Raw genomic sequence first — 17,751 nt, 5'->3', positions numbered from 1 at the left:
TGGCTATTTCAGAGGCTGTGTTTGCAATGCTGATGATCAATAGCCTAGATGAGTCTTATGATGGAGTGGCTGCCCAGATTTCCACAATGCCTTCTGACTGGCTAACAGAAGATTATGTGTCTAGCGTGCTCTTGAATGAGTGGGATCGCAGACAGGCTGTTAGAGAAAGCCGGGACTGTGCTGTTAAAAATGTGCTTGAAAATGTGCCTGAGTCTTCAGCAGGGGAAAGTGAAAGTGAAACTGCTGCTGTTAAAGCTTTGAAATTGAAGCGGTGCTTTTCGTGTGGAGCACAAGGCCATTTGAGTTTCCAGTGTAAGAAGTCTTCAAAGAAGAAGGGAAACTTCAGAGGCAGAGGGGGAGGAGGACGAAATCCCCAAGCACCTGCTGCTTCAAAGGCCTTGATCTCTCGCTGTTCCAGTCAACGTGGGCGGAGTTTCTTCGTGGTCGACTCTGGCTGTTCAAACCACGTGGCCAAAGATAAGAATCTCTTTGTTCAGCTTGAGAAGCTAGAGAAAGAAATTCATCAAGCAGATGGGACAGTTCTCACGAGTGTGGCTCAGGGAACTGTGTTCTTAAAGAGCCTGAATGCAACTATTAAGAATGTCCTGTATGCGCCTGATATTCAGGACAATTTGTTGAGTGTTTCCCAGCTTGATCGTCAAGGGTTTAAGGTGGTGTTTGCTAAATCTCGCTGTGAAATTCTTAGAGATAGCAAGCTCATTCTGTATGCAAAATGTGTAAATGGATTGTACCAATTGCCTTTTGTTTCAGGTACAGGCACTGCAGAAGCAACTGAGAAAGAGTGTTGCAATTTGTCTGTAGACAAGAATGAGAAGTTGCATGACCAATGTTTTCATTATTACCACCGTATTTATGGTCATCTGAGTTTCCAGGCTGTGGCAAAATTGCCTGATATGGTTCAGGGTATGAAGTTGAAAGAATGTCCTTACCACATGAAATGTGTTTCTTGTGCTGAAAGTAAGGCTGGCAGGGTGCTAAGAGATTGTTCGGACCAACTGGCAGGAATCTTTACGGAGATTTTTAACCAGTCTCTGGCCCAAGCCACTGTTCCACCCTGTCTGAAATCTGCTACCATTATACCCCTGCCAAAAACATCAAAGATAGACAGTCTGAATGATTTTCGCCCTGTGGCGTTGACACCCATTATAATGAAATGTTTCGAAAAACTGGTGAGGAAGCGCATCTTATCTTGTCTGCCAGTGGGACTTGACCCTTACCAGTTTGCGTACAAGGCAAAGAGATCCACAGAGGATGCTGTGGCAATGGCTTTACATGCTGTCCTGACTCATTTGGAGAAGCAAGGGAACTATGCGAGACTGTTATTTGTAGACTTTAGTTCTGCATTTAATACTATTCTTCCGCATAGATTGGTGCCCAAATTATTAGACCTGGGACTTCCACCATGTTTGTGCAGGTGGATATTAGACTTTCTATCAAACCGTTCCCAATGGGTCAGGTTGGGTTCCCACGTCTCTGCAGATCTCATCACGAATACGGGGACGCCGCAGGGGTACGTGTTGAGCCCGCTTTTATATACGCTCTATACAGCTGACTGTGCCCCCAAATACCCCAGTAATAAGATCATTAAGTTCGCAGATGATACAACGGTGGTTGGTTTAATTACTGCTGGAGAGGGGGAGGCGGCCTATAGGAAGGATGTTGAGCAGTTGGGGGAGTGGTGCAGGAAAAACAACTTACTCCTTAACTTAAAGAAAACAAAAGAGATCATTGTGGACTTTAGGAAACGTAAATTGAATATTCAGCGACTTATTATTGATGGAAAGTGCATGGAACAGGTCTCGGTGTTTCGATTTCTGGGAATGGAGTTGAGAGACGACCTAACCTGGGGAGAGAACAGCAAAGACCTGGTGAAGAGAGCACAGTAGAGGTTATATTTTCTGAGAATCCTCCGGAAAAACAATCTCTCAAAGGACCTGTTGATGGCATTTTACCATTGCACTGTGGAGAGCGTACTAACTTATGGTCTGTGTGTGTGGTTTGGGAGCTGCACAGCCAGGGAAAAAACAATGCTATCCAGGGTCGTAAAGACTGCAGAGAGAATTATTGGGTGCACTCTTCCCACCTTAGATGGGAAGCGGCAGAGATAGCACATGACAGTACGCACCCCGGAAATGATCTCTTTCAGCTTCTGCCTTCTGGAAGAAGGTATAGGGTTATAAAGGCCAGGACTAGCCGTCTGAGAAACAGTTTCTACGCTAATGCAATTCTGGCTCTAAACGCAGCATAAGGGGTCTCTGTAGTATAGTGTATTTTAAAATGGGGTTTTAGAGTTTTTAGGGGTTTTTGAATGTTTTATGTAGTTTTGTAATAATTTTATGCAGTTTTTATGTAGTTTTATGTAGTTTTGTGGTAGTTTTATGTAGTTTTAATGTAGTTTTATGTAGTTTTTCAATTTCATTTTTCCGCAAGGGACAATGACAATAAAGATATCGTAATCGTAATCGTTAAGAGGCATGCAAGGTTTCTTCTTACCGCTGATTTATTTTCCTAGTTATTTCTAATTCACATGCCGTTCCTTTCCGTTAACCTTATATTACAATAGGGTTGTTGTTGTTGTTTTTTAAAAAAGCTTATCATCAGCTGTCAACTTGTCAATTCCTGCACATACATTATTTTACCATTTGCAACATCTACAAGTGAGCTTACTCCACAAATTTAAAAAAATCCACAATAAATCAGTAATTATCATTTCTTTTTCTTTTTTTCTTTTTTTGCATCTAACTGGGTTTTTTGTGTTTTTTTAAAAAATATTTTATTAAGGATTTTCTTGTTTTACAGAAGTAAGTGCAATGCCTCGTATTCCCCCCCCCCCCATGTAACATTTTTACAAATCCATTTCATTTGTTGAGGCATTAGGGGGAGAAGGAAAAAATGAAAAAAGAAAGGGGGGGTGGAGAGAGGGAAGATGGATGGGGGTGGGGTCGGGTGGCGGTGTTTCTATTATGTTTAATGTATGTAGAGTTTGGTGTCAGCGTTGCTTGTGTTGTTCACTTGTGTTCCTTTGGTGGTGAGAGAGGTTGGGGTTGGCCTAGGGTGTGATTGTTTGCTTGTGATTGGCTGTGGTGATCTTTGTTTTCGTGTGTGAGTGGGGTGGGTGGGTGTTGGACGAAGTGACTCAATATGGATATCCAATGAATTATCATTAAGAACAACAACAAAAAGTAGAGATATGACCAAGGACACTTTCGGATAATAACCAATTACTACTTGAATTAAAAGATGAAAAAACACATCATTCAGGTGGAGATGAAACGATGGATTTCTTGCTAACCAAACAATTTTACTTAAAGCTGAAAAAGCTTTGAAAGATTATTTTGAGTTCAACTTAAATCAAGGAATGGATCTGAAGGTTGTCTGGGACTCAAGTAAGGCAGTAATGTGGGCTTTTTCATTCAAGAAAATGCTTTCTAAAAGAAGATGAGAGAACAAAAAAATCCCAGACCTGCTGGAAGAGCTGATTGAAAATGAAAATAATTGATGCTGTTAAATCAAGAAACTGAATGGAAGATTAAAATGTTATGGCAGAATTTTTTTGAATTTGCCAACCAGCCAGGCAAACTGCTGGCATGGCAGCTAAAGAAGAAGCAGGCCATGAATTTAATAAAAAAACTAAATATAGAAGGAAAAATAACCCAAAAGATATAAGAAAGCAATATGTAAGGTATTATTAAGAACTGTATCAAGTCAGTAAAGAGAACATAAATAATATTGAAGAATATTTAATTCTACCTCCCAAAATTTGTAAAAGAGAAACTCAATTCATTAAATGCATCTAGCACCATGATGGAGCTACAACAGGCAATTACCGTATTTTTCGCTCCATAGGACGCACTTTTTCCCCTCCAAAAATGAAGGGGAAATGTGTGTGCGTCCTATGGAGCGAATGCAGGCTTTCGCTGAAGCCTGGAGAGCGAAATGCATCGGTGCGCACCGACCCCTCTCGCTCTCCAGGCTTCAGGAAGCTATCCGCAAGCCTTGCAAGCCCGGTGGGAGTTCCCGCGGGCTTACAAGGCTTGCAGGCAGCAGCCTGCAGCCCCGGTGAGTGTCCGCAAGCCTTGCGCGCCCGGCAGGAGGTCCCGCCGAGCGCGCGAGGCTTGGGGCTGCAGCCTGTCGCCCGAAGCACGGGGAGCCCTCCGGAGGGCTCCCCGTGCTTCGGGCGAGTGTCTGCAAGCCTTGCGCGCCCGGCAGGAGGTCCCGCCGAGCGCGCAAGGCTTGGGGCTGCAGCCTGTCGCCCGAAGCACAGGGAGCCCTCCGGAGGGCTCCCCATGCTTCGGGCGAGTGTCTGCAAGCCTTGCGCGCCCGGCAGGAGGTCCCGCCGAGCGCGCAAGGCTTGGGGCTGCAGCTTGTCGCCCGAAGCACGGGGAGCCCTCCGGAGGGCTCCCCGTGCTTCGGGCGAGTGTCTGCAAGCCTTGCGCGCCCGGCAGGAGGTCCTGCCGAGCGCGCAAGGCTTGGGGCTGCAGCCTGTCGCCCGAAGCACGGGGAGCCCTCCGGAGGGCTCCCCGTGCTTCGGGCGAGTGTCTGCAAGCCTTGCGCGCCCGGCAGGAGGTCCCGCCGAGCGCGCAAGGCTTGGGGCGGCAGCCTGTCGCCCGAAGCACGGGGAGCCCTCCGGAGGGCTCCCCGTGCTTCGGGCGAGTGTCTGCAAGCCTTGCGCGCCCGGCAGGAGGTCCCGCCGAGCGCGCGAGGCTTGGGGCTGCAGCTTGTCGCCCGAAGCACGGGGAGCCCTCCGGAGGGCTCCCCGTGCTTCGGGCGAGTGTCTGCAAGCCTTGCGCGCCCGGCAGGAGGTCCCGCCGAGCGCGCGAGGCTTGGGGCGGTAGCCTGCAGCCCGAAGCACGCGAGGCTTGGGGCGGCAGCCGCAGGGGGGGGGAATATTTTTTTTTATTCATTTCCCCCCCCCCCAAAAAAAACGAGGTGCGTCCTATGGGCCGGTGCGTCCTATAGAACGAAAAATACGGTATTCAAAATGGGAAAAACTCCAGGGCCAGATGGGCTATCAGCAAAGTACTAAAGAAACTACAAGATTATCTGGCGCAACCACTAAAAGATGTAATGAACGAAATATTAAATATAGGGAAAGTGCCAGATGCTTGGAAAGATGCTTACATTATAGGGATTCTGAAACAAAATACGTATCTATTATCAGTCAAAAAAATTAGGCCCATCTCTCTATTAAATAATGGCTATAAACTGTTTGCAGACATATTGGCAAACCACATTAATTCCACAGAGGAATTAACGCAATTTATTCTGATAGTAAATAATGTAATAACAGAAAAATGCAAAATAATGAAAGGGACAAGACAGGGATGTCCCCTGTCACCATTATTGTTGATTTTAGTTTTAGAGACCCTGGCCAGAAGTATAAGATCAGATGAAGAAATAAAAGGGAAAACAGTAGGTTACAAAGCATATAACCTTAAGGCATTTATACACCGCCCATCTGGTATAACCTTGTGGTAACTGTAGAAGACCCTGTGGCTAGCAGGGTCTTGGAACAGATTCTAAAGTTTGGAGAAGTAGCAAGCTTTAAACTAAATAAAAGTAAAAACAGCTAAGAATATAAATATTTTTAAGGATAACTATAGAAGAGCTAGGAGAGAAATAAAGAAAAACTTAGAAGTGTGTGGAAGAATGAATTTAGCGCAATTGGGAAGGGTATCATTAACTAAAATGAATGTATTGCCAAGAATGCTATTTCAAACAATACCCTTGATCAGCAATCCAGGACACTTCAAAGAATGGCAGAAAGATATTACAAAATTTATCTGGCAGGGGAAGAAGCCAAGAATAAAATATAATTTGTTGATAGATTCTAAAGACAAAAGCAGATTCTCCCTACCAGATTTAAGACTATATTATGAGGCATCCTGTTTATGCTGGCTAAGGGAAGGGATGTTATTTTAAAAAAAACCCTGATGTTTTAGAAGGTCATGACAATAGATATGGTTGGCATGCATGTTGGTGGTATGAGAAGGTTAAAGTACAAAGAGCTTTCTTAAATCATGTTGTAAGAGTCCTGCAGCTGGATCCCACCATGGACTCTCCTTCCTTGGAGGTTTTTAAGCAGAGGTTGGATGGCCATCTCTAATGGATGCTTTAGTTGAGATTCCTGCATTGGAGAGAGTTCCCCCAGGAAAAAAAGCCCGCGGTATAAATAGTAAAATGATTATTATGGAAAGGCATGTTCCTATTTTCATCGGAGAAATGTTGGGGAGTGGGCTACTATTACTAAGACTAACAATGATATTTTACAGGTCTCTCCACAGTCGAAATCAGCATCTGCGTGGATTGCAGTTTTCAAAAAGGGGAAGGGAATACCTGCCATGGTCAGATCCAGCTCCTTCTTTGGTCTTTGTGAGTAAAGTTCAGGCCAAACTTCCAACTCTCCCAAACACACCCCTTGACTTCTGTCCAAAGTATTTTTCTCCAGCTCTGCACCTGCCGCTTGAGCCATTTAAGACTCCAGAAAGTTATTGTGGTGAAACTTATTCCACTTGGAATAATCAAAATTATAGTCATCTCATCTTCTGAAAGCTCAGGAGATATTTCTGGAGATTACATCAGCCTCAGAAAGTAGCATGACAATACTAATTGTGCTGTGTCTGGGAAAGAAAAAGTTAGTGCAGATAATATTTCCTGTGATGCAGACAGACTGAGTCAAGATGCAGAGCTGGCGAAAGAGGGGTGTGCCTGCCTTGTGCTTCCTAGCTCTGAAGGTAGAGTTGAAAACCACCCAGATTGGGGAAAGCCCACCCAGTCTGGTCTTGCAAGAGTCTTTGGGTTCTTCTGCTTTGCCTCCTTGGCAGGTAAGAGGAGGAGGAGGAGGCAGAGCCAGAATGAGATCCCTGCTTCTGCTGCTCATGATGCCCTTTGGAGTCTGCGGGAACCACAAGGCGAAATGCCCCTTGAATCTGGTCAGGGATCAAATGGATGCTCGCAATTACTACCGGCCTGGACACTTTCTCATCAGTGGGATCATCTCTCCAAAACGTTTATATGAAGAAACTCCATACAACTTTTCTCAGACACCCTTCGCCAGCACTAAATTGTATGTACTTCACAGTTTCATGGTTCTCCAGTCCTTCTAGTGGTTCCTATTTATCAAGGAAATAGCCCCTTTCTCAGGGCTGGGGAGCCAAGGGCTGATGTTGCTGTACTACCCTGCCCTTAACCATTGGGCTTGCTGGTTGGGGGTGATGGGAGCTGGGGGGGGGTCCTAGTAAAAGATTCTACACAACCATCTCCTATTTCCATGTCCTCTGGGTCTTCCTTAGTGAAACACTCTCCTACCTTTGATTCTGTGTTGCTTTTAGTAGAATGCAATGATGCCAATGAATCTGGTCAGGGGTCAAAAGGATGCACTGAATTTCCCCACCTGCAGGATGCCATGAAACTCAGGCAATTTCCAAGGCTCAAAGGTTTCATTCAATATTATTCCATTTCGACAATTTAGAAACTGTCGTTAAGGAATGTTACAGTTTTACAAATGGAATTTTAAGATCCTCTGGGTGACTTTTGGTGGCTGAAGAGCAGGAAAGATGTGCTTTAATTGAAATGATGAAAAAAAAAAAATATGAATCAGCATACTTCCTTGTTCACGGAGTCAGGTCTCTATAATGTGAAAACAAATTATTCCTTTTTTCACATACACAACTGGTCTCATTTCTAAGTAGTGAGATGTTTGATATTTCTTCACTTGGAATCCATAGGTACCTGTTTCCTATCCCAGAGGGAGGCATGAAACTCAAGCAATTTCCAAAATGCCAAAATTATTTTATGTTTATTCTATTTGGATCATTTGTGAACAGCCTTAGCACAGTTCTCTTGACACAAGACCACAGGAGACCTACAGCCCACCAGGGGCTACATTAAAGGTTTCCTCCTCCAATCTCAGCACTTTTTCCTTTCTGTCACTGCTTTTTTTAAAAAAAATTAGAAGCGTTTTAAGAAACTCTTGAAAATGGGTGGATTTTTATGAGTGAAAGCAGGAACGATATGCTTCAAATAAAATGGTTATATAAAATAACCAGGGGGTGTCCTCACTGGTGAAGTCACTGATCCAAACATGGGCAAAATTATAATTTTACCACACACTCAAACCTGAAAGCCATCAGGCCTCATTTGTAACTAAAAGGGGACTGAGGTATTTGGTGCTTCTCCTCCTTCAATCAAATTGTCTCTTATCTACCTATAGTCTAGCCCCTTGGAAGAAGTCAAAGACCAATGCAAGAAAATCAGGCTTTGCAGCAACTTCCCAGTATATCACACATTTTGAAGGGCGTCTTTATTTTTTACTCATAGAATCACAGTAGAAAAGGATCATAGAGTTGTAGAGATGGAAGGAACCTGGAGGAATCTCACCTGAAGCATCCATGACACATGGTCACCTTCGGAGGGAGTCTGTTCCACTGCTGAACAGCTCTGTGTGCTGTTTGCATCAAAGCTCTGGTCATGGAGCAGAGGTCTCCAAATATTTGTTCTATGCTAGACAGGAAAAGGTTTGATATTAATGTAAAAGGATAAATAAATACTAATCTTTGTGAATCATATAATATTCCCTCCCTCCCAATCATATGAATAGCAGTTTCACTCTTTTTAAAGGATTCATTTATTGCAGGGAGGCAACTAGGTTCTACTGGCACATGTTGTCTTTTCTGCTCACCATCCAAGAGATCAACCAGGATCTCAGGCTCTTACCCAACATCACCCTGGGCTACAACATCTATGAGAACTATTTCGATGCAAGGATGACTTTGGACGCCATGCTAGAGCTGCTTGCAGGCAGTGGATGCAATATTCCCAATTATCACTGTGGAGAACAGAATCACCTGCTGGCTGTTCTTGAAAGAGGCAATACTGTCATCTCAAGAGTGATTTCAGCCTTGTCAGGCATCTACAAAACCCCACAGGTAAGTAGAGGGAGAGCATGGAGGGAAAGAGAATTTCAACTGCGTAAAATTCTACTTTCTTTCTGGAGAGGTCAAGTGGGGATATTTTTAAAAATGGGAAAATCCTGAGCTATGGTCCAACATCCCTTTTTCAAAACTGAGCCTTCACCAACTTGTCACCTCCAGATGTTTCAGACTAAAACTCCCAACAGCCTCAGCCAGCAGAGATTTAGATATCAGTCATTTCATATGATTAAATATCTGTTATGCTGAAAGTAAAATAAATTGCTGATCTTGTGCTTCCCTTGCTAGATCAGTTATGGCTTCACTGCCCAGGTTCTCGAAGGTAAAACCTGGTTCCCTTTTGTCTACCGGATGAGTCCCAAAGAGGAAAGTCAGTACCAGGGGATTGTTGAATTGCTCCTGCATTTTGGATGGACGTGGATTGGCCTCTGCACTCCAGACAATGACAGTGGAGAAAGATTTGTGAGCGCTGTGAAACCTCTGATGCTCAGCAAAGGGATCTGCATTGGTTTATCAAAAAGAGTACCAGAAAATGATCTAAATCAATTTATCAGGCCTGGGGAACCTTTTTTCCTATGGAGACAAGTTGGGGTATTTGTTTCCTATATAACCAATGCACTGGGTATCATAATACTCATTGTATTAAACAATATCTATGAGAAGGAAATAGGGGCGAAAGTCTGGATCACAACAGCTTCGCTAGAAATCAGAATTGGCTTTTACTTCCCTCCAAATCTATTCCAGCACCTCCATGGTTCTCTGTCCTTTGCAATTCAGACTGGAATAAGGAGCAGCAAAGGTGACAAATATAAATTGCAGACCAATCTTCTTGGAGATTTTTTAGATGAAGCTTATCAGTGTTCATATTCAAAGCATCTGTTGTCCGTGAAAGGCAGGATAAGATGCAGAGAGGAGGAGAAACTGCAGCCATTACCCCAAGAGGAGCGTGAGAGAGCCCTGTCTCTAGACAGCTATGGCACTTACATCAATGTTCAAGTTGTGGCTCAGGCCTTGCATGCTTCGCTTTCATCGAGATCCCAGAGGAGGCTGATGGTGGAGGAAGGAGAGCAATGGGGACCCCAAAGGCTACAGCCGTGGCAGGTATTTCCTTCCCCTTTTTGCAAACTGCAGTCCACACAGATGCTGATCTTGACTGGGGATAGACCTGTAAAATATCATAGTTACTAATAGTAGCATACCGCCCAACATTTCTCTGATGAAAATAGAGACGTCCCATTCCATAAAGATAATATTATTGTTGATATCCAGAGCTTTTTAAAGGCGGAACTCATTGAAACTCAGTTTTGGCACCTCTCAGGTGGGTACCATTGCCATTCTCAGAGGGAGGTGTTGATGGTGAGTTCCGGCACCTTCTTTTCTTGAAAAATAGCACTGTTTATACCCCACACATCCTTTTGGGTTGCCTCAACACTCTGGGCAGCTCCAAACATAAATAAATTCATACTAAAATGTTAAACATATTAAAAATTCCCGATACAGGATTGGACGGCTTGTAGGTTGGATAACTCCACATCTGCCAACATTTCTCCAATGAAAATAGGGACATTCTAAGGAAAAGTGGGAAGTTCTGGAATCAAATGAAAAACTGTCTCTAATTCAGGGACATCCCTGGAAAATTGGGGCACTTGCAGGGTCTGTAGTAATAGAATTGGCCGAATAGGAATTCTAGTCTACATGAGATACACGCAGGCCCCAAATCATAAGAGGCTGAAGTGAGTAGGACTGAGATATCCATCTTGGCTTCCAGGTTTCTCAGTGCTGGTGCTTTCCCCTGTCATTCCAGCTTCACCCTTTCTTAAGAGAAATCCGGTGTCTGAATACTTCCAGAGGCAGGCTGTGCTTGGATGAGAACTGGGAGCTGCCAGCAGACTTCGATATTATGAATTGGGTGATGTCTCCCAATAAGTCTTGTGACCTTGTGAAAATTGGGAATATAAGGAGAGAGACGTCTGCTGGCATAAAGTTCACCATTAACCCAGAAGCCATTGAGTGGCCCAATAAATTCAACAAGGTAGAGGGAAATCACAGAGAGGGGAGGCTAGGAGATCCTGAATATGCTTTTCCTTGAACAACCGCTGCAAAGTGACCATATCAGGTTGACCAATGATGTCTTGACCGTCCAATAACAGCTGCAACCACCACTCCTTCTTTCCACAGCAGCTGAGATAGGAGGGGAATTTGAGGTGCTCAAAGAAAGGATAGAGCCCAGAGGTCCTCAGAGAAGACACCATCTATTTCCGAGCCATACTGAGAATTTAAGAATTCTGAACAGAATCTTTAACCGAATGGACTACGTAGATAAGAAGAAAAGGGAAAACACCTAGTAAAAGTGAACTATTGGGTTTTCATACATGCAGAAGGATGGAAAGCAATTGCTGTTGCTTTGCCGGTGAGTCTTGGGGAGGACCGCTCCCCCCTGAAGCCCATTTTCCACCTTGGGCCTGGGGGCGAGCCCCATACTCCACCACAGCATATAAGGCTCCAAGGAGGCCTCGGGACATTGCTGCTGCCGCTTTGCCGTGAGTTTGTGGGGAGGACCGCTCCCCCTGGAAGCCCATTTTCCACCTTGGGCCTGGGGGCGAGCCCCATACTCCACCACAGCATATAAGGCTCCAAGGAAGCCCGGGACATTGCTGCTGCCGCTCTGCCTATGAGTCTTGGGGAGGACCGCTCCCCCTTGAAGCCCATTTTCCACCTTGGGCCTGGGGGCGGGCCCCATACTCACCTCCGCAGATTATGGGGCTCCAGGGAGGCCTCGGGTGTGTGGGGTGGAGTGGGTGTTTAGTTGGGTGTGGGAATTTGTTTAATTTAATTATGTTGTGTTTGTAACTTTGTTTTTTGTTTTTATAGTTTTATTGTTCTGTTAGTTTGTTTTTTGTATAGGCTTTAATTTGATTTTAAGGGGAGGGGTCAGGGCTGCCTGGGAGTGGGTCCCAGCAAACAAAATGGCTGGGGCAGGTTCCACAGGGGGGATGCACTGGGACAACCGATATCAGTGATCATGGGTAGGAGGAGGAGTTACACTAAGACCAGACCATGTCATTACCGAGGAAGCAGGCTTAGTCGTTGTCTGAGGACTATCCCTGCCTCCAGGTCTGGTCCTGACCGGAAGGATACTGGAATCAGCAAGGGAAACCCACATGACCTGAAAGTGTTGCTGTGCAATGCCAGGTCAATGATGAATAAAACCACTGCCATCCACGACCTGATTGTGGATGGAGGACTTGACGTGGCATGTGTGACAGAGACCTGGTTGGATGAAGCAGATGGGCCTATAAGGAGAGAGACGTCTGCTGGCATAAAGTTCACCATTAACCCAGAAGCTATTGAGTGGCCCAAGAAATTCAATAAGGTAGGGGAAATCACAGAGGGAGAAGGCTAGGAGATGCTTATTATGTTTTTCCTTAAACAACCGCTGAAAAATGACCATATCAGGTTGACCAATGGTGTCTTGACCGTCAATAACAGCTGCAACCACCACTTCTTCTTTCCACAGCAGCTGAGATAGGAGGGGAATTTGGGGTGCTCAAAGAAAGGATAGAGCCCAGAGGTCCTCAGAGAAGACACCATCTATTTTCAAGCCAGACTGAGAATTTAAAAATTCTGGACAGAATCTTTAACCGAATGGACTAGATAAGAAGATAAGAAGAAAAGGGAAAATACCTAGGGAAAAGTGAACTATTGTGGCGCAAACCTCAGTAGTCCTGAACAAATTATAAAGAACAAGATATTCTGGTCGCCCCAATGGTCAGTGGGGGGTTGAAAGGTCCCTGATGAAGGGTCAAAGGCTACATTCCAGAGATCCATTTGAATTCATTCCATGAGTGAATTACATACACACAAATACTCCTAACTGTTCCTCTTTCTTGCACCTTCTTGTCTTTCTGGTTAGGCCATACCTCGTTCCAGGTGTACAGAAAGATGTCGACCTGGATATGCCAAGGTGGTTCTAGAAGGAAAGCCCATTTGCTGCTACGCTTGTGCTCGGTGTGCGGAAGGGACCTTCTCCGCCCAGGAAGGTGGGTGACTCCAAGGGGGAAGGTATTTCTGGAGAGAGTAAACACAGGGCAGAAATTCAGTCTCACACACTTTCTGTGAGAATTCTGCAGACATTGTAGAATGTGGCTCCTTCCTCAACTTCTTTACAATCACCTTCTTCTTTTTTAAAAAATAATATTTATTAAAAGTTTAAGAATTACAGAAAAAAGAAGAAAAAAGCAAAAAAAAAGCAATAACAATAAAAAAGAAAAAAAAACCGATAACAAAACATATCAATACAGCAAAAAAGACAGACAAAAAAAAAACTAAAACACACATCCAGTATTCCATGTCTTTACCTTTCCTTTCCTTGTTTCATCGACCTCCTCACACCTCCCTTTTTTTGTATTCTAATTCAATTCACTATTTCAGCAAGTTCTTCCCATCTTTCTCAGTTTTTATTCTATAGTTTATCTTAACGGTCTAACCTTGAATTTTTTCAATTTAACCCATTATCAATCAACTTTTACTTAATTCTTTGTTGCATTTCTACTAAAACCATGTAACTTCATTCCCACATCCTTCTAACACTCATTAATTTTACAATGCTTCTGTAAGTATACTTTAAATGTCTTCCAATCTTCTTCCACCGACTCTTCTCCCTGGTCTCGAATTCTGCCAGTCATTTCCGCCAGTTCCATGTAGTCCATCAGCTTCATCTGCCATTCTTCCCTGGTGGGTAGGTCTTGTGTCTTCCAATACTTTGCAATGAGTATTCTTGCTGCTGTTGTAGCGTACATAAAAAAAGTTCTATCTTTCTTTGGCACCAATTGGCCGACCATGCCCAGGAGAAAGGCCTCTGGTTTCTTCCGGAAGGTATATTTATATACCTTTTTCATTTCATTATAGATCATCTCCCAGAATGCCTTAATCTTTGGGCATGTCCACCAAAGGTGAAAGAATGTACCTTCAGTTTCATTACATTTCCAACATTTATTATCGAGCAAATGATAGATTTTTGCAAGCTTGACTGGTGTTATGTACCACCTATAAATCATTTTCATTAAATTCTCTTTTAAGGCATTGCATGCCGTAAACTTCATACCAGTGGTCCATAACTGTTCCCAGTCAGCCATCATAATATTATGTCCAACATCTTGTGCCCATTTAATCATAGCAGATTTCACCATTTCATCTTGAGTATTCCATTTCAACAGCAAGTTAATCACCTTCATTACATCTTGAAAGAGAGTTGAAAGGAATGACCATAAGGAAGAAATCTCTAGGATTTCTTCAAAAAACGTAATAGAGCACAGATCATTAGGGATGTAAGTGATGCTGCAGCCACTCTTTTTCTCTTCCCCAGATGCAGAACATTGCACCAAATGCTCAGAAGATCACCATTCAAACAAGGACAGAGATCAATGTGTCCCCAAGATTACCATTTTCCTGACTTATGAAGAATATTTAGGAATGGTGTTAGCTTCCATTGCCCTCTTCTTGTCCTTAACAGCAGGCATCGTTTTGGGAATCTTCATTAAATACAAGGAAACTCCCATAGTCAAAGCCAACAACCGGGACCTCTCCTACATCCTGCTCGTCTCCCTCCTGTTTTCCTTTTTGTCCTCCTTCCTCTTCATCGGGCGCCCAAGGAAAGAGACCTGCCTTCTCCGACAAACGGCCTTCAGCATCATCTTCTCAGTTGCTGTTTCTTCTGTCTTGGCAAAGACCATCACGGTGGTGCTGGCCTTCCTGGCCACAAAGCCCGGGAACAGGGTGAGGAGATGGCTGGGCAAGAGTCTGGCCAACTCCATGGTCATCTCCTGTTCTGGGGGGCAAGTTCTCATCTGCACCATCTGGCTGGGCTCTTCTCCCCCATTCCCAGAGTCCGACATGCGCTCCCAGGTGGAAGAGATCGTCCTGCAATGCAACGAAGGGTCTGTGGCCATGTTCTACGTTGCCCTCGGCTACCTGGGCTTCTTGGCTGCCATCTGCTTCACGGTGGCTTTCCTAGCCAGGAAGCTGCCTGGCTCCTTCAACGAAGCCAAGCTGATCACCTTCAGCATGCTGGTCTTCTGCAGTGTTTGGGTGTCTTTTGTGCCCACCTACCTGAGCACCAAGGGCAAGTACATGGTGGCCGTGCAGATCTTCTCTATGTTGGCCTCCAGTGCTGGGCTCCTGGGCTGCATCTTCCTTCCCAAGTGCTACATTATTGTGCTGAGGCCTGATCTGAACACAAAGGAGCACCTGACAACAAGGAATTAAGGGGACATCTGATTCTTAAAATAGTCCATGTTCATGATGTCTAGAAGTGCCTAAAGGAAACACAGCTAGTCCTCCATGTTGCTCATTCTCCGTCTCTGAAAGAGATTGTGTTCATTCTTAGCCTGGGTTTTAGGAAGTCCTGTTGACATGAACAGGAAGATGGGAGGAAATGTTTTGCTACCTTGCTTTACCAAGGACTACAGTGAGTCCTGGTCTACTGCCCTTAGTTTGTAAACTATGATCTTTTAATAATTTTGTGTTTTGGGAACTTATATTTATCTCACAACCAGATAGGCTGGAGGGAGAGGAGTTAGGTTTTTGGGTCTGTTTGCTTTGTCATGACTATCTATTAACCATATCAATTCTAATATTCAACAATACTATTTGGTTATCCCAGTTCTATGTATTCAATTTTCTATGCTCCATTTCCCTCATTTATGCGCTATCATTCATAAGCTCACTTCACATCATTTCGTTCTCCTAAGCTTTGTATATCAATAAACTGAGAAATTAATTTAAGACATCTTCGGTAGTCTGTTGGTTTAATTTCTGTATTGTGTAAGCTCAGCTCCCTGTTCCAAAGAGTAGCAGCTGACCTTAGCCAAGCCTTGACTGGGATCCAATGAATTTTATTGCACTGGCCAGGGTTAGGGATAGGGTTAGGGGCGGGCGAGGCAAGCGGGAAGAGAGGGGAGAGGGAACTCCGGGGCTCACGGGAATGGCAGGCCGCCTACGCCAATCTGGGCGAGTCGTTGTGAAAGGAGGCTGGGAGAGTAGAGCTGGGGAAGGCAATGGGTCACGAAAGGCAGCAGTGGAAAGCGGGAGAGCTGGGGCAAGGTATATTATATTATATTATATTATATTATATTATATTATATTACATTGGGACACGGGTGGTGCTGTGGGTCAAACCACAGAACCTAGGGCTTGCCGATCAGAAGGTCGGAAGTTTGAATCCCCACGACGGGGTGAGCTCCCGTTGTTTGGTCCCAGCTCCTACCAACCTAGCAGTTCGAAAGCAAGTCAAAGTGCAAATAGATAAAGAGGTACTGATCTGGCGGGAAGGTAAACGGCGTTTCCGTGTACTGCTCTGGTTCGCCAGAATGAGCATGCTGGCCACATGACCCAGAAGCTGTATGCCGGCTCCCTCGGCCAATAAAGTGAGATGAGCGCCGCAACCCCAGAGTCGGCTACGACTGGACCTAATGGTCAGGGGTCCCTTTACCTTTTCCTATTATATTATATTACATTATATTATATTATATTACATATTACTGTATTTTACCATGTAGAACATGCCCCCGTGTATAAGACACCCCCTATTTTTGGGAACTGAAAATTAAGAAAAAGGGCGGGTCCCATTTTACTTGTCTCATACACAGAAAAGTACGATATATTATGTTATGTTATGTTATGTTATGTTATGTTATGTTATGTTATGTTATGTTATGTTATGTTATGTTTTATGTTATGTTTTATGTTATGTTATGTTATGTTATGTTATGTTATGTTATGTTTTATGTTATGTTTTATGTTATGTTTTATGTTATGTTATGTTATGTTATGTTATGTTATGTTATGTTATGTTATGTTATGTTATGTTATGTTATGTTATACAGAGTGATTCATAATGAAGTATACAGTTTCAACACACTATAAAAAAGAATATAATATATCTCATGTTACCTGCGGCAGAATTGTAGGGGAATGTTTAAAGTATTTTAGAAACAGTCACAGATGTTCTATGTGTGCACCCTTTGTCACACAACACACATCACAATTGAAAATGCCGTTGCACAACAAACTCCGTTTTGCTCAATTCAAGAACACAAAACGCCTTCTCCACTGCAGACGCAGCCATTTGGCCTGACTAGTCACGTGACGCGCGCACTATCACCTCCATCACTTCCCTCAGTCGCGGGACACAAACTGTATGAGTACACCTGCCTCATGGTTCACAGCTGTGGTCCGTGTCAGCGCCGGTCTTACAGGATCTGGAAACTGTATATTTCATTATGAATTACCCGTATTATATTATTTTGGTGTCCAATCACTGCATTACTATAGGATACTTCATTTCAATCAATTAAATGTTTATTATGGTAGTAGTCCAGCATTCAGTAGGGTGGGGTACAGTCTTTTCCAATCTGTAAAACGTAAAGCTAAAAAGTATTAAAACACAAAGTATATATAAAAGTCTATAGGGTTTCGGAGCATTAAACGGATGTGGAAGAGCATAAAAGGTTAGTATATAAAATACTATGGCTATCAATTTACAGGACACTCTAATATGAGTGTTCATTACGTCTAGTTTAACAACAACAACAACAATTTATTTATACCCCACCATCTGGCTTGGTTTCCCCAGCCACTATGGGCGGCTCCCAATAGAATAATAAAAACACGATAAATACATCAAACATTAAAAACTTCCCTGAACAGGGCTGCCTTCAGATGTCTTCTAAAAGTCAGATAGTTGTTTACTTCCTTGACATCTGCTGGGAGGGCGTTCCACAGGGCGGGCGCCACCACTGAA

General features: G+C 43.8%; 2 protein-coding genes across 2 annotated transcripts in view; one reads left to right on the top strand and one right to left on the bottom strand.

Moving 5' to 3' along the window:
* Positions 1 to 10,042, bottom strand: part of LOC308467150 (vomeronasal type-2 receptor 26-like) — a gene marked incomplete at its 3' end in the record, with an annotated part of 68,261 nt that extends 58,219 nt beyond the window's left edge. The window contains exons 1-3 of the mRNA XM_080988573.1: positions 9,936 to 10,042; positions 8,401 to 8,518; positions 1,720 to 1,864 (exon numbers count right to left, since the gene is read on the bottom strand). The remainder of the gene's footprint in view (positions 1 to 1,719; positions 1,865 to 8,400; positions 8,519 to 9,935) is intronic.
* LOC308467535 (vomeronasal type-2 receptor 26-like) lies at positions 6,403 to 15,804 on the top strand. The gene is made up of 6 exons (XM_080989334.1): positions 6,403 to 7,087; positions 8,657 to 8,948; positions 9,240 to 10,052; positions 10,756 to 10,983; positions 12,865 to 12,991; positions 14,317 to 15,804. The coding sequence occupies exons 1-6, from the start codon at positions 6,702 to 6,704 to the stop codon at positions 15,213 to 15,215; spliced, it is 2,745 nt and encodes a 914-aa protein (XP_080845460.1). The 5' UTR covers positions 6,403 to 6,701; the 3' UTR covers positions 15,216 to 15,804.
* Positions 15,805 to 17,751: the final 1,947 nt, after the last annotated feature.

This window comes from Podarcis pityusensis, assembly GCF_964106645.2.
Source record: "Podarcis pityusensis genome assembly, chromosome: 18".
Lineage (NCBI taxonomy): Eukaryota > Metazoa > Chordata > Lepidosauria > Squamata > Lacertidae > Podarcis > Podarcis pityusensis.
Note: the sequence above shows the minus strand (reverse complement) of the source record. Positions and strands in the feature narration are given on the sequence as shown.

Bases quoted from the DNA above. Each gene is read 5' to 3' on its own strand.
- LOC308467535 (XM_080989334.1), top strand. From the start codon at position 6,702: ATGCAGAGCTGGCGAAAGAGGGGTGTGCCTGCCTTGTGCTTCCTAGCT. The intron at 7,088-8,656 runs GTATGTACTTCA...CATTTATTGCAG, and splicing joins CCCTTCGCCAGCACTAAATT to GGAGGCAACTAGGTTCTACT. The intron at 12,992-14,316 runs GTGGGTGACTCC...TCTCTTCCCCAG, and splicing joins GACCTTCTCCGCCCAGGAAG to ATGCAGAACATTGCACCAAA.